The sequence below is a fragment of the Pseudophryne corroboree genome, chromosome 4, assembly GCF_028390025.1.
Source record: "Pseudophryne corroboree isolate aPseCor3 chromosome 4, aPseCor3.hap2, whole genome shotgun sequence".
Taxonomy (NCBI): domain Eukaryota; kingdom Metazoa; phylum Chordata; class Amphibia; order Anura; family Myobatrachidae; genus Pseudophryne; species Pseudophryne corroboree.
This window is the reverse complement of record NC_086447.1, coordinates 269,493,473-269,509,295: the sequence shown is the minus strand read 5'-3', so window position 1 is coordinate 269,509,295 and position 15,823 is coordinate 269,493,473. Positions and strand designations below refer to the sequence as shown.

The window sequence follows — 15,823 nt, the reverse complement described above, 5'->3', positions numbered from 1 at the left end:
TCTTCATCTGGAAAGGGGATCCAACCCTGCTTGATACCTTTTGCGACCTCCTGAACACCAACGATCAAAACATACAGCTCACATATCAAAAAAGCACTGAGTCCGTTAACTTTCTTGATCTTTCCATATTTATAGAGGATGGCGCAATACATACGAAAACATACACAAAGCCTACAGACTGTAATTCATTTATTCCTATTAACAGCAACCACCACTCCAATTGGCTATCATCAGTACCTGGAAGTCAGTTCCATAGGATCAGGAAGAACTGTTCAAAGCTACAAGACTATCACCACCAAGGTTCCGTAATGAAAAATCAATTCCGGAAAAAAGGATATCAAACTAAACTACTAGACGCGCCATATGAAAAATATCAACAAGCAGATAGAGAACAGATGATTCAACCGACCACATCTACAGAAGATCCAAGGCGTAAAGGTGACACAAATACCGTCACTTTTATTACTAAATACAGCAGTCAATACAAGGGGATGGAACATATAGTAAGAAAACATTGGGGACTACTACTCCAGGATCCCATACTCAAACAATATATACCTGATAGACCAAGATTTATTTACCGAAAGGCCGATAATCTCCGCAAACACCTTGTTAAAAGTGCATTGGAGATCCCCAAAAGAATTACCACCATCAAAAGCAAGGGTTTCTATAGATGCGGTCAGTGCCAGATGTGCCGCAATTGCAGAAACAATACCTCCATCGTAACCAGTTATACGTCCACAAGTAATCAGAAAAAATTCGATATAAAGGAATTCATAACATGCGACAGCAAAAACGTGGTATACCTAGTACAATGCAAATGCAATAAACAATACGTAGGAAGAACAACAAGGAAGTTAAAGGAAAGGATGAGTGAACACCTCAGAAACATAAAGAAAGGTCTTCTCACTCATGGAATTTCGGCCCACTTTAAAGAGGAGCATAACTGCAAACCCTCTGATATAACATTTTTTTGCGGCATCCAGGCTGTGGCAGGGAATTGGAGAAAAGGAAATACCGAGGAAAGACTTGCGCAAACCGAAATGCGCAGTATCTTCAATTTAGGAACTCTGAAACCTAAAGGCCTCAATTTGGAATTTGAAACCAAATGGTTTCTTTAGAACCCACGGACCATCTCGTCAACTAAATCCCATTCCTATGCCAGCTATATTCTTCCTCCTAATGTACCCTTTAACTAAAGCCACGATACCCACATTTATTATCCAATTCTTTAACAGGTAGTTTAACATCTTGCAGCCAGTTACTAAAGGAGATACTCATTTCATTTCATTTATTATCACCTGGTACTCATCAAATACTATATATATGGGCCAGGTGACTCTTTGATTTTATTTTTATATTTTTTTATTTTTATATCTATATTTATCTATATTTTTATTCAAATGTTGATTACTGTAATAACTCTCAATATGAGTTTTTGAACTGTGCACTTTCCAAATCCTTATTATTATCCTCTGTATGATTTAATAATAATATTCTATGACACTTCTTCTTCCCGGGTGGAACGCACCGTCCCGCCACTTCCGGGGTCTCATGTTGTTTCCCTTCAGGTGGAACGCACCTTCCCGTCATTTCCGGGAACGCGTGCGTTCCACTGCACATATGGTTGAAGTACTTGACATTCCCTGCACGTCGTGTGCCGGAAGTACACTTTCCGCTACCAGGTGGAACGCATGGCCGTCACTTCCGGTACATGCGTTCCACCGCTCGATCGAGCGGCGCAGCACTTCGGAATACCCCGATCACTTGACAGCAACATTAAGTTGCTTATGGTCACCACCGCATCCCCACACTTATTTCCATTTATATAAATAACACTTACGGGTCCCGTTTAACTTGCGCCACTTCCGGAAGTATAATGCGTTCCAAATACCGGAAGTGACGTAACGGGCACCTTATAAGTATATTTTGTCTATATTAAAGGTATTTTACTATTTTAACCATATTTTATGCATTTTTACCATTTAAATTGTTTCCACAGCACCTTTTTTAGTGCATAGTGTAGTAATGTATATCAATATATGTTTTTATTATTGATGTTTTGTATCCACACCCCCATCACATGACTTCCTGTTAGAGGACATAAATAGTGGTACCTGTACCCTCATAACACACCTTGAAAAAGACTTCTTCAGTCGAAACGCGTCGGTGTGAGGGCCAGGACTACCAGGGACTGATTGGGACGGTACCCACTAAGGTGAGAATAATCCGGACATTAACATCTTTTTTCACCTGTGTATATCCCCCGCTCTTACCTGGAGTACCTTGGCAGTTTTAAATGTTATTTTAGACAATAAATTTTTGTGTGTCACTACATGACACTATGCTTCGTCTCTCTTTATGTATAAAACGAGAGGGACGGATCTTGAAATAAGGAGTACCCGGAACCAGCAGGATTTCCATAAAGATACCTTTATATACAAGTTTCCTCAATGCACAGTGTGAGTTGGGTACGCCCCTTCTTCCTTTATTTTGGTTTACCTGCATGAGTGTGACCGTGTACGACAGCACATCTACCTAAAAGATACCTTTATATGTTTTACACCCTCCTTTATGGATGTGAGTACGGTACGCACTCCCCTAATATAGACCATAAATTTGGAAGGGTAAAATACCTTTCATTCATTCATATAATCTACTACACTATCATCTGCCCCATCTCCTCTTTTATTTCCCGAGGATAAGAACTACCAAAGGTTCGGCCGGCAGGAAAAGGAGAAATTATAAGAACACTAAAGATACCTTTATGTATGGGGTACATCACGTCTTTCACGTGAGTACTGGTACGCAATTAGCAACCACCACCTTTTTTAGGATTTCTTCTATAATATCCTCCCACGACTTGTAACACACCTACTACACTATCAGCGGCCATCTTTTTGTCTTTCTGTCTCCAACCATTGAGAATAAGAACTACCCCAGTACTTTGGAAGGAAACGCAAGAGGAAATCCAGGGAACGAATTTTAGTGACTTCGCCAAGGAGAAACTACCCCATAGCCCGAAGCACGGTCGAGTGAATAGACATATTCAAGTTTGGAGAATTAAGGAGACACCAGGACAGGTTCCTTAACGGTTTATTGACATTACGCATTACTCCAGTCAACTTTGAAAACTTTTTATCATATACCATATAAAAATTTTTCTTTATCCTCTTAGTATTTAACCTAGATGAGCGCAGACGTGATCTCTCTCTTTTCTTTTGTGTATTGATGTTTAGGGGTGCTGAGTGACCCCCTGTAGATATCACTACTGCTGCTCTCTGGGGCGCGGCAGTCCTTTCAGTAGCTTTTCCACTTAAATTATATGATGTTAGTGTAAAAACTACGAATTTGACATTTGTTATTTATAAAAAAATTTTTTTTTAAAATGGCCCCTAAATATGTACAAGTATAAAAATTACATCATTTTGTGAGGAAAACAGAAACACAATCTATGGTGGCTAGTTATCCTCATGCTGTCATAACGATGGGCCTTTCTGTATCGGGAGGCCTGGAGTTGTAGTCCCATCTGCCCCACTCTAGATCTGGCCATGATCAGGTGGATATGAAATCTAAATCAAATCCCTTCTGAAACATGCCATTTTAATTCTTTCATTATTTTCTTTTGGGACAGTTTACAGATATCGAGACCAGTGTCGGGTTGGGTCATGAAGGGCCCACCAGGGTAATGCAGTGATAGTGGCACATGCTTAGGGGTGTTATCAGCCTCCAGAGGGTGGTGTGGCTAGTCACCACAGAGCTTTGGCTAACATTACATGGGCTGGGCATGCATGCATAATAATATACCAGATTAATAACAGCAATGCATTGTAGAAAATGCACCATAGTCCTGTGCAGTATAAAGTAACATATGTATTATGTATAATTAGTGCACAACCTGGAACCAGAATCCAAGAGGAGAAAGTAGGGCCCTATGCAGTGGGGCCCACCAATGGGTTCCCCCTGTAACCCTGTGGGCAAGTCTGACCCTGATTGAGACCATAGTCTATTTTGTATTATATTTCAATTGTGACTAAGAGGTTTAAAAACAAGCACCAATCTTTTATGCCCAAATTTTAAAAGGGCAATGATTTTACCAGTAAAACATGGCTAGTAAAGCACTGCCCTTTTAAATTTCGGTCATGAACGCTAGTGGAAGCACCTGGTTTAGAACCCGATGCTTAGTAAATACACAAATAAATGTTGATGCCCTTTGTCCACATTATCTGTTGGTAGCAATTTATAACTTTTAAATTAGGTTTTCAAATACAATGTGTATTGGATGTTATCTTGTGAGGTTCAATTTTCTTTTTTATATTCACCTGTACAGTTTCAAGCAATGGAAACTAAATCCAACTAATTAAATAATTCATTTAAACAGATAACAATTTATATGTCTGTTTTAGAACACATAACTATTTAAATGCACAACTGGGCAGAAATTGCCTGTTTTTCTATCAAAAGTCAGTTAAATACCTTTTGCGGCACAAAAGTGTTAGAATGTATTATGTACACGTAGTAAATGATGTTGGACTTAATGATTGCTAATTAAGTGAATACACAATTCTATTTTCTCTATCGTCCTAGTGGATGCTGGGGTTCCTGAAAGGACCATGGGGAATAGCGGCTCCGCAGGAGACAGGGCACAAAAAGTAAAGCTTTAGGATCAGGTGGTGTGCACTGGCTCCTCCCCCTATGACCCTCCTCCAAGCCTCAGTTAGATTTTTGTGCCCGGCCGAGAAGGGTGCAATCTAGGTGGCTCTCCTAAAGAGCTGCTTAGAAAAGTTTAGCTTAGGTTTTTTTATTTTACAGTGAGTCCTGCTGGCAACAGGATCACTGCAACGAGGGACTTAGGGGAGAAGAAGTGAACTCACCTGCGTGCAGGATGGATTGGCTTCTTTGGCTACTGGACATTAGCTCCAGAGGGACGATCACAGGTACAGCCTGGATGGTCACCGGAGCCTCGCCGCCGGCCCCCTTGCAGATGCTGAAACAAGAAGAAGGTCCAGAATCGGCGGCATGAAGACTCCTCAGTCTTCTTAAGGTAGCGCACAGCACTGCAGCTGTGCGCCATTTCCTCTCAGCACACTTCACACGGCAGTCACTGAGGGTGCAGGGCGCTGGAAGGGGGGCGCCCTGGGAGGCAATGAAAACCTATTTTTGGCTAAAAATACCTCACATATAGCCTCCGGGGGCTATATGGAGATATTTAACCCCTGCCAGAATCCGTTAAGAGCGGGAGACGAGGCCACCGAAAAAGGGGCGGGGCCTATCTCCTCAGCACACAGCGCCATTTTCCCTCACAGAAAGGCTGGAGGGAAGGCTCCCAGGCTCTCCCCTGCACTGCACTACAGAAACAGGGTTAAAACAGAGAGGGGGGGGCACTAATTTGGCGTTAGAAATATATAAAAAAGATGCTATAAGGGAAAACACTTATATAAGGTTGTCCCTATATAATTATAGCGTTTTTGGTGTGTGCTGGCAAACTCTCCCTCTGTCTCTCCAAAGGGCTAGTAGGTCCTGTCCTCTATCAGAGCATTCCCTGTGTGTGTGCTGTGTGTCGGTACGTGTGTGTCGACATGTATGAGGACGATGTTGGTGAGGAGGCGGAGCAATTGCCTGTAATGGTGATGTCACTCTCTAGGGAGTCGACACCGGAATGGATGGCTTATTTAGGGAATTACGTGATAATGTCAACACGCGGCAAGGTCGGTTGACGACATGAGACGGCCGACAAACAATTAGTACCGGTCCAGACGTCTCAAAAACACCGTCAGGGGTTTTAAAACGCCCGTTTACTTTAGTCGGTCGACACAGACACAGACAGGGACACTGAATCCAGTGTCGACGGTGAATAAACAAACGTATTCCTTATTAGGGCCACACGTTAAGGGCAATGAAGGAGGTGTTACATATTTCTGATACTACAAGTACCACAAAAGAGGGTATTATGTGGGATGTGAAAAAACTACCGTAGTTTTTCCTGAATCAGATAAATTAAATGAAGTGTGTGATGATGCGTGGGTTCCCCCCAATAGAAAATATGGGCGGTATACCCTTTCCCGCCAGAAGTTAGGGCGCGTTGGGAAACACCCCTTAGGGTGGATAAGGCGCTCACACGCTTATCAGAACAAGTGGCGGTACCGTCTATAGATAGGGCCGTCCTCAAGGAGCCAACTGACAGGAGGCTGGAAAATATCATAAAAAGTATATACACACATACTGGTGTTATACTGCGACCAGCGATCGCCTCAGCCTGGATGTGCAGAGCTGGGGTGGCTTGGTCGGATTCCCTGACTAAAAATATTGATACCCTTGACAGGGACAGTATTTTATTGACTATAGAGCATTTAAAGGATGCATTTCTATATATGCGAGATGCACAGAGGGATATTTGCACTCTGGCATCAAGAGTAAGTGCGATGTCCATATCTGCCAGAAGATGTTTATGGACACGACAGTGGTCAGGTGATGCAGATTCCAAACGGCACAAAGGTGTATTGCCGTATAAAGGAAGAGGAGTTATTTGGGGTCGGTCCATCGGACCTGGTGGCCACGGCAACTGCTGGAAAATCCACCGTTTTTTACCCTAAGTCACATCTCTGCAGAAAAAGACACCGTCTTTTCAGCTTCAGTATTTTCGTCCCTATAAGAGTCATATCTGCCCAGGGATAGAGGAAAGGGAAGAAGACTGCAGCAGGCAGCCCATTCCCAGGAACAGAAGCGTTCCACCGCTTCTGACAAGCTCTCAGCATGATGCTGAGACCGTACAGGACCCCTGGATCCTACAAGTAGTATCCCAGGGGTACAGATTGGAATGTCGAGACGTTTCCCCTGCGCAGGCTCCTGAAGTCTGCTTTACCAAGGTCTCCCTCCGACAAGGAGGCAGTATGGGAAAAAATTCACGAGCTGTATTCCCAGCAGGTGATAATTAAATTACCCCTCCTACAACAAGAAAAGGGGTATTATTCCACACTATATTGTGGTACTGAAGCCAGAAGGCTAGGTGAGACCTATTCTAAATCTAAAAAAATTTGAACACTTACAAAGGTTCAAGTCAAGATGGAGTCACTCAGAGCAGTGACAACGAACCGGGAAGAAGGGGACTATATGGTGTCCCGAGACATCAGGGATGCTTACCTCCATGTCCCAAATTTGCCCTTATCACTAAGGGTACCTCAGGTTCGTGGTACAGAACTGTCACTATCAGTTTCAGACGCTGCCGTTTGGATTGTCCACGGCACCCCGGGTCTTTACCAAGGTAATGGCCGAAATGATGGTTCTTCTTCGAAGAAAAGGCGTCTTAATTATCCCTTACTTGGACGATCTCCTGATAAGGGCAAAGTCCAGGGAACAGTTGGAGGTCGGAGTAGCACTATCTCGGATACTGTTACAACAGCAGGGGTGGATTCTAAATATTCCAAAATCGCAGCTGATCCCGACAACAAGTCTCCTGTGCTTAGGGATGATTCTGGACACAGTCCAGAAAAAGGTGTTTCTCCCGGAAGAGAAAGCCAGGGAGTTATCCGAGCTAGTCAGGAACCTCCTAAAATCAGTGCATCATTGCACAAGGGTCATGGTAAAAAAATGGTGACTTCCTTCGAAGCAATTCCAGTCGGCAGATTTCATGCAAGAACTTTTCAGTGGGATCTGCTGGACAAATGGTCCGGATCGCATCTTCAGATGCATCAGCGGATAACCCTATATCCAAGGACAAGGGTGTCTCTCCTGTGGTGGTTACAGAGTGCTCATCTTCTAGAGGGCCGCAGATTCGGCATTCAGTTTTGGATGTTGGTGACCACGGAGGCCAGCCCGAGAGGCTGGGGAGCAGTCACACAAGGAAAAAATTTCCAGGGAGTGTGATCAAGTCTGGAGACTTTTCTCCACATAAATATAGCTAAGGGTAAATTTATAATGCTCTAAGCTTAGCAAGACCTCTGCTTCAAGGTCAGCCGGTATTGATCCAGTGGGATAAAACATCACGGCAGTCGCCCACGTAAATAGACAGGGCGGCACAAGAAGCAGGAGGGCAGTGGCAAAAACTGCAAGGACTTTTCGCTGGGCGGAAAATCATGTGATAGCACTGTCAGCAGTGTTTCATTCCGGGAATGGAAACTGGGAAGCAGACTTCCTCAGTAGGCACGACCTCCACCCGGCAGAGTGGGAACTTCATGGGGAAGTTTTCCACATGATTGTAAACCGTTGGGAATTACCAAAGGTGGACATGATGGCGTCCCGTCTGAACAAAAAACGGGACAGGTATTGCGCCAGGTTAAGAGACCCTCAGGCAATAGCTGTGGACGTTCTGGTAACACCGTGGGTGTACCAGTCGGTGTATGTGTTCCATCCTCTGCTTTTCATACCTAAGGTACTGAGAATTATAAGACGTAGAGGAGTAAGAACTATACTCATGGCTCCGGATTGGCCAAGAAGGACTTGGTAACCGGAACTTCAAGAGATGCTCACAGAGGACTTATGGCCTCTGCCGCTAAGAAGGGACTTGTTTCAGCAAGTACCATGTCTGTTCCAAGACTTACCGCAGCTGCGTTTGACGGCATGGCGGTGGAACGCCGGATCCTAAGGGAAAAGGCATTCAGGAAGAGGTCATTCCTACCCTGGTCAAAGCCAGAAAGGAGGTGACCGCACAACATTATCACCACATGTGGCGAAAATATGTTGCGTGGTGTGAGGCCAGGAAGGCCCCACGAAGAAATTTCAACTCGGTCGATTCCTGCATTTCCTGCAAACAGGAGTGTCTATGGGCCTCAAATTGGGGTCCATTAAGGTTCAAATTTCGGCCCTGTCGATTTTTCTTCCAGAAAGAATTGGCTTCAGTTCCTGAAGTCCAGAAGTTTGTCAAGGGAGTATTGCATATACAACCCCCTTTTGTGCCTCCAGTGGCACTGTGGGATCTCAACGTAGTTCTGGGATTCCTCAAAACACATTGGTTTAAAACCAGTCAAATCTGTGGATTTGAAGCATCTCACATGAAAAGTGAACATGCTCTTGGACCTGGCCTGGACCAGGCGAGTGTCAAATTGGTGGTTTTTTTCTCAAAAAAGCCCATATCTGTTTGTCCATTCGGACAGGGCAGAGCTGCGGACTCGTCCCCAGTTCTCTCCCTAAGGTGGTGTCAGTGTTTCACCTGAACCAGCTTATTGTGGTGTCTTGCGCCTACTAGGGACTTGGAGGACTCCAAGTTGCTAGATGTGGTCAGGGCCCTGAAAATATAGGTTCCAGGACGGCTGGAGTCAGGAAAACTGACTTGCTGTTATCCTGTATGCACCCAACAAACTGGGTGCTCTTGCTTCTAAGCAGACTTTTGCTAGTTGGATGTGTAATACAATTCAGCTTGCACATTCTGTGGCAGGCCTGCCACAGCCAAAATATGTAAATGCCCATTCCACAAGGAAGGTGGGCTCATCTTGGGCGGCTGCCCGAGGGGTCTCGGCTTTACAACTTTGCCGAGCGGCTATTTAGTCAGGGGCAAACACGTTTGTAAAATCCTACAAATTTGATAACCTGGCTAAGGAGGACCTGGAGTTCTCTCATTCGGTGCTGCAGAGTCATCCGCACTCTCCCGCCCGTTTGGGAGCTTTGGTATAATCCCCATGGTCCTTTCAGGAACCCCAGCATCCACTAGGACGATAGAGAAAATAAGAATTTACTTACCGATAATTCTATTTCTCGGAGTCCGTAGTGGATGCTGGGCGCCCATCCCAAGTGCGGATTATCTGCAATACTTGTACATAGTTACAAAAATCGGGTTATTATTGTTGTGAGCCATCTTTCAGAGGCTCCGCTGTTATCATACTGTTAACTGGGTTCAGATCACAGGTTGTACAGTGTGATTGGTGTGGCTGGTATGAGTCTTACCCGGGATTCATAAATCCTTCCTTATTGTGTACGCTCGTCCGGGCACAGTATCCTAACTGAGGCTTGGAGGAGGGTCATAGGGGGAGGAGCCAGTGCACACCACCTGATCCTAAAGCTTTACTTTTTGTGCCCTGTCTCCTGCGGAGCCGCTATTCCCCATGGTCCTTTCAGGAACCCCAGCATCCACTACGGACTCCGAGAAATAGAATTATCGGTAAGTAAATTCTTATTATTGGCTTACTACATAATGCTAATTGATCATTTCATTGGATGTGTGGTACTGTAAGTACAAGGGGAAACTAAACAGTAAAAGGAAAGGTAAATTGATGTGGAAATTGGTGTAAAATTTTTAACTACAGATGTAGCCAGGCTCATCTTTGCTCTGATGCAGCATGCTGCAATACAGCTTGCTGCATGGTGTGCCAGGCTGCAAGGTTGTGACTATTCGCTGCGCCGGCTGTGAATAGTTGCAGCCTGGCACACCATGCAGCTTGCCTTGATGCAACATGTCTCATTGCAGTAAGATGAACATGGCTAATTAAAATCTTTACAACTATGATTCCAGTCTACACTTACCGAGTCCGAGGCATGATACACGGAGTCCAGATTTCCCAAGATTTCTAGAAAAGAAACAAACCATGTTACCTGTCTGCTTTTATACCAATACAAAAATGACAGATTGTGAATCTTATCTAGGGATCTAAAATGCAACTGCACAAGTCATTCATATCAATTCATACATTGATTTACAACTAATAGTTATTTACTTTAACGCAAATTTCTTGTAAAAACTTACAGAATGCATATAATAACACAAAAAAGAGGGAAATATAGCTGTTTGTATAGTTTACACTCTACAACATATAGTACTGTATATTGCAGAGTAGATTTTACTTTTTAGGCTAAATTTACTAAGCTATAGTCAATGGTTTTGACAGCAGGAATAATGAATGCAAAACCAAGCATGTTTTGCAATTATTTTTTTTGCTGTTTAATTTTTGGGGGGGCAAAAATAACTTTTGCAAGCTGACGAATAGTACATGAAGCCTTTACTGTTCATGTGTGTGTAAACCAAATTCCTCTGCAATTTATCAAAACATTTTTTTGTGTTGTTTTAAATAAAATATCTACAATTAATAAAATAGATATATACTGATACAAAATAATAGTTTTAAAGATCCACATTTGTGTTATTTCTTGACTTACAATAGTAGGAAAAATGTATCCTAATCTGTGAATATGGTATTTAAATGTTTCTGAGAGAACTCTGTGATCATAGAAAACCATGAAGCAGCCACACATGCGCAGACCGCATTAACCATTGGGACTCCGCCACTGATATTCACCATCGGTAGCCTCCCACCGCTGGCAAAACTAGTTACCTTCAGACCATCAATGGTTGATAATCATCAAAAGATTTTGCCCACCCCAGTATGAAGCTGAAGACTTTGTATACGCAATGGGACTCTGATGCAACCTTTAATATACTTATTATTGTACAATAGTGCACATAATGATTTTTATAAAACACAAGTTTGAAATTGAAACAATTCAAGTTTCTTGTATGAGGCATTCTCACCAAATATAACATTTAAAGGGACCCGGCTTATGCAGGGTCACCTCAGAAATTGGGTTGCATGTTGAGAGTTATGAAGGGCATATGATGGGCATATGCAGAGTTCTGGGTGGTATGTGGGTTGCTCCGAGGGGTACATGACTGGCATATAGGGAAGTATGAGTGGCATGTGGGTTGCTCTGAGGGGTATCTGAGTGACATGTAGGGAGTTCTGAGTAGTATGTGAGTTGCTTTGAATAGTATATGAGTGACATATACGGAGCTCTGGTTGGTATGTGGGTTGCTCGGGGGGGTATATGACTGGCATGTATGTAGCTCTGAGTGGTATGTTAGTGGCATATAGGGAGGTCTGAGGGACAGTGGAGGGCATGTGGAGTTATTTGCATAGGTATAACTTGAAAGTGAGTGGCATGTGACGGGCAAGTGTAGAGGTCTGAGTGACGTGCAGTTGTATAAGGGGCATGTGGGTGGCTAGTTATCCAACTAATGCTATTGGGAGAGATCTGAGGGGCTGTTGGAATGATCTGAATAGATTTGGGAGAGTTTTGGAGTAGATATGGGATTTTAGCACGTTTTCAGATGAATAATGGGGGTACCAAAATTGTTTTGGGGCTCTTTCGAATACTGAAGTTTGGAGGGCCACATATGCAGACTTTAAAGTCTGTCATATTTCCCATCAATGATATAGAGAATTTGGAAAACAATCATATTCTTTGTAAATTGTAAATGATTAAATTTTGTTGGATGCAATAATTGATATTGACATTGAGGTTATGTTGGATAAGTCAATGAACCAGGGGTACTGACTGATGCTTCTCCTATGAGATGATAAAGTAATAGCACAGACACTGAAGCTGATATTAGATCTAAGATGCTCGGAGCTAGCAACGAATGCCATACTTCTTCTCTTTAAATTAAACTCTATTCCAATTTGAATCTGCCCTGTCCTGACAGTATTACAGAAGAGATGTTATAGGGCAATGACATATAACTATTCCAGAGGCAAACTCCTGGGAAGGATTTCAGCATCCTTCATTCTATAGGCAGTAGCAGCATGCTGCATTTAGATTAGTAGGCACTGCCCTGTGGGCCTTGCAAGACATTCATATTCATAGCTACAGTACAAGTTCAAATCTGACAATGCTCAAAGCAGGGTGTTTGCCTTTCAACTCTTTCAGCATTTGCCCTAAGCAGCATATGTTGTGCATAGCTTCTATAGCATTAATTACATCAACTGTGTGCAAGTTAACTGATACTGGCTTGGGGAGCTGCTTGTACACAAACAATGCAGTAATGCAAACATACATAACCTATGCAGGTCACCAGAGGTAGATTAGAAATAATATGTCACTTTTGGGTTTATTTATATAGCAAGGATGAGCATAATCTCCTGTGAGAGTGCTGGAAACAGGCTCTGTTGCAGATTTTCCTTGTAGTAGCTGATTTTATGCCATTGCGGTCATCCCCTTAGATCTCTATAGGGCAGCGGCCTCAGTCAATTTGACACTAAGCAAAAAGTTTTTCACCACAAACCAATGCTACCTAAGGATGGTGTTAACTATACCTGTGCATAGGGAATCGTGTAGAGAGTCTATGCTGAACACAAGATGGGTAAAAATATTATGCGCAAGTTGGCAGCATTAGCTTGCTGGACAAAATCCCTTGCAGAGGAGCCCGACATGGTAAAGTACAGTTATACATCATTATTTATTGTTGTGATATGCAGCGATTCATAATGATAGTTTACAACATCCACTGTCCCCCAATGTTAATTACAGATTAAATTAGCTGATAACAGGTAAGTGCTGTTATGAAAAGAGACTTTTCTTTAGTGACATATTGTACTGTATAAACAAAGTACATACAGTATCTAATTTACTCATCTCCCAACTATAATACAAATACTTCTTTCATCACTTACAGGATTTCTTATCTATATTATGTAATTATATAGCACATATAGGGAGGAATTCAACTGCCCACAGTCATTTTTTGGGCAGTAAAAACAGAGATTTATGGCCCGATTCAGCATGGAATGCATCTGCGATGCGCTTGCATGCTGAAGCCCATTTACAGTGTGCGACAGCATCTCACATATGCGAACACCTCTACCTGATTGACAGGCATAGGCGTTCATGTGGCGAGAGGGGGCGTCACATTGGTGTTTCGAGGGTGGCGTTGGGGGGGGGGGCGCGGTCCGAACAACACAGGTGCTGCGACCCAAAAGGTGGCAGGTAGCCATCTGCCTTTGCAGCTAGGCTGCGCAGGTGGAGGGTTGCCCTTATCATGTGAGCGCTTTGCTGTATAGTGATGCGCTTGCATGTTAACGGGGGCAGGGAGGGGGGCGGGGCAGGACCCGGCATGCGGGGTGGAATCGCCCTGTGCTGGGCTTCCCCCTGCATGCTAGTGTAAAGAGTTGTAGTTGCGTGTTTTTTCGCACAACTACAACCCATGCTGAATTAGGCCCTTAACCACTTTATTATTTTTTGGGGCAATCCGATCAAGCTCAAAAACACACAGGATCCGAGACCTATGTGTTTTTTTTCGCTGATGCTATAGTGAAAATATGGCACTTGTTGGGGATTTGTTTTTAGGACCTCAGCACCAGAAAAAAATCCCGGATAAGTGCCAGCGTTGCGCTACATTCGGGGCTAAACAGAGACTCATGCAGAGTAAATACAATGGCAATTTGTGCACTGTAATTACACTCATGCTGTGATGTTTGTGATATTACAGTTACTGATGTCAGTTGCTGTCTGTTGTATCATGTGACCTCAGTGTTGTCCTTTACCCCAGAGCTGGCACTAACCAGTTTGGTGCCATAGGCAACATTTTTCTGGTGCCCCCTTGCAGCTAATCCCACCGCCAAGCTTAGTGTTTATATGTGGACACCAGAAATAACACAGCACAGCACCCTATTCCCCTCACCCATCACAGTACAGCACCCCTCACAGCCAGCGGCGTAAGTTCGTCCCAGTCGCCCGGAGGCAAGATAAATGCTGGTGCCTAGAGAGATAGATGGATAAATAGACAGACAGACAGACAGACAGACAGACAGATGTGAGGAAGCTGAATGACAGAACATAGTAGGGATGGTATAAAGAAATTTAGCATGACAAATTTGTGTGCACATACAAACGTAAGGCAAACCACCATATGGAGTGCTTGAGCACATTCAAACATTATACATGTACTAGCAAAGTGATTTATCCATCTCATCAATACTGTAGATGCAGTAAGAGTACAGGATTAGAAAGAAAGACACAGTGCTCAGATATCTACAACATAGCGTTAATTCCCAAGTACATGATATTGAGATTGAGGCTTATTACCAAATTCAAATTTTGAGTTCTAGTTTCATTGTTTCAAACATCAGTACCACCCAGAAGAGGTTTAGAGTAGACCCCATAATGCGCAGTGCAGGTATCAGCTTGCCATCTTATTATGTAAACATAGAGGAAGCCTAACCAATTCCAAACTCAATACAATAACATTGGCTATGGAACAAATACTGTAGATGTCTGAAAGACAGGGTTAAACAATACGTTCTTCAGACTTCTTTCCTACTGTACCTTAATTTTCCTCCTGTTCACTCCTGTCCTATCTACCCATTCCTCACTCTCCTGTAGCAAATTACCCTCACTACTCTCTCACACTTTTTTTTCTGTTATTCTCCTTTCATCTTCTTTCCCTCTCAACTCCCTGACCCTTCCATCTCTCTTTCATGTGGCTCTCTGTCTCCACTCCGGCTGTCCAATCCACCACTGTCTCCCATCATCTCCTCCCTGCTCTCCTGATCATCAATACCTGCCTGCATTTATCTTGTGTGGGGCTGACTCACCATGTTCCTGGATAGCACCACAGTCTCATTCCTGGCTCCGTTCTCCAGCTGCACACTACGGCTTCAGGTGATCTGCTATTCCCGCAGCCAGCACTGTGATTCGGCTCCTCAGTCTGGGTCACAGGACGGATGATACATCATGCCCGAGACCAGTTACTATTGAGCACCAACTAGTCCGGGTCATGGAGCGGGAGCTTTGTTGATGTTCATGGCGCTCCGCTCTGCCCCATGTCACAGGTCAGCACTCGGAGCCAGAGATAATGGAGGAGAGATGCCCCCTTCACGGCAGCAGTCTGGTGGTTATCTCCAGCAGTTCCACCTCTGCTTACATTACAGAAACCCTCTCCCCTAACAGCTCTGCACACCCAGAGCCGGCCCTAACCAATATGATGCCCTAGGCAAGATTTTGTCTGGTGCCCCCTAGCACCACCACTGGTTCCGCCTCTGACCTTGCACCTCTTTCTCAGCACCATCACCCCTCACCCATAGCAGTCCTTCTACCCCCTATATTTTAAATAGGAACAGTTTGC

The 15,823-nt window shown here is 43.7% G+C and overlaps 1 protein-coding gene across 2 annotated transcripts in view; it reads right to left on the bottom strand.

The window, feature by feature from the left end:
- Positions 1-15,823, bottom strand: part of KCNAB1 (potassium voltage-gated channel subfamily A regulatory beta subunit 1) — a 698,577-nt gene that overhangs the window by 289,070 nt on the left and 393,684 nt on the right. For both annotated transcript variants that reach the window (XM_063916117.1, XM_063916118.1), the window contains exon 2: positions 10,453-10,496. In XM_063916117.1, the coding sequence (XP_063772187.1) occupies positions 10,453-10,496 (44 nt within the window). The remainder of the gene's footprint in view (positions 1-10,452; positions 10,497-15,823) is intronic.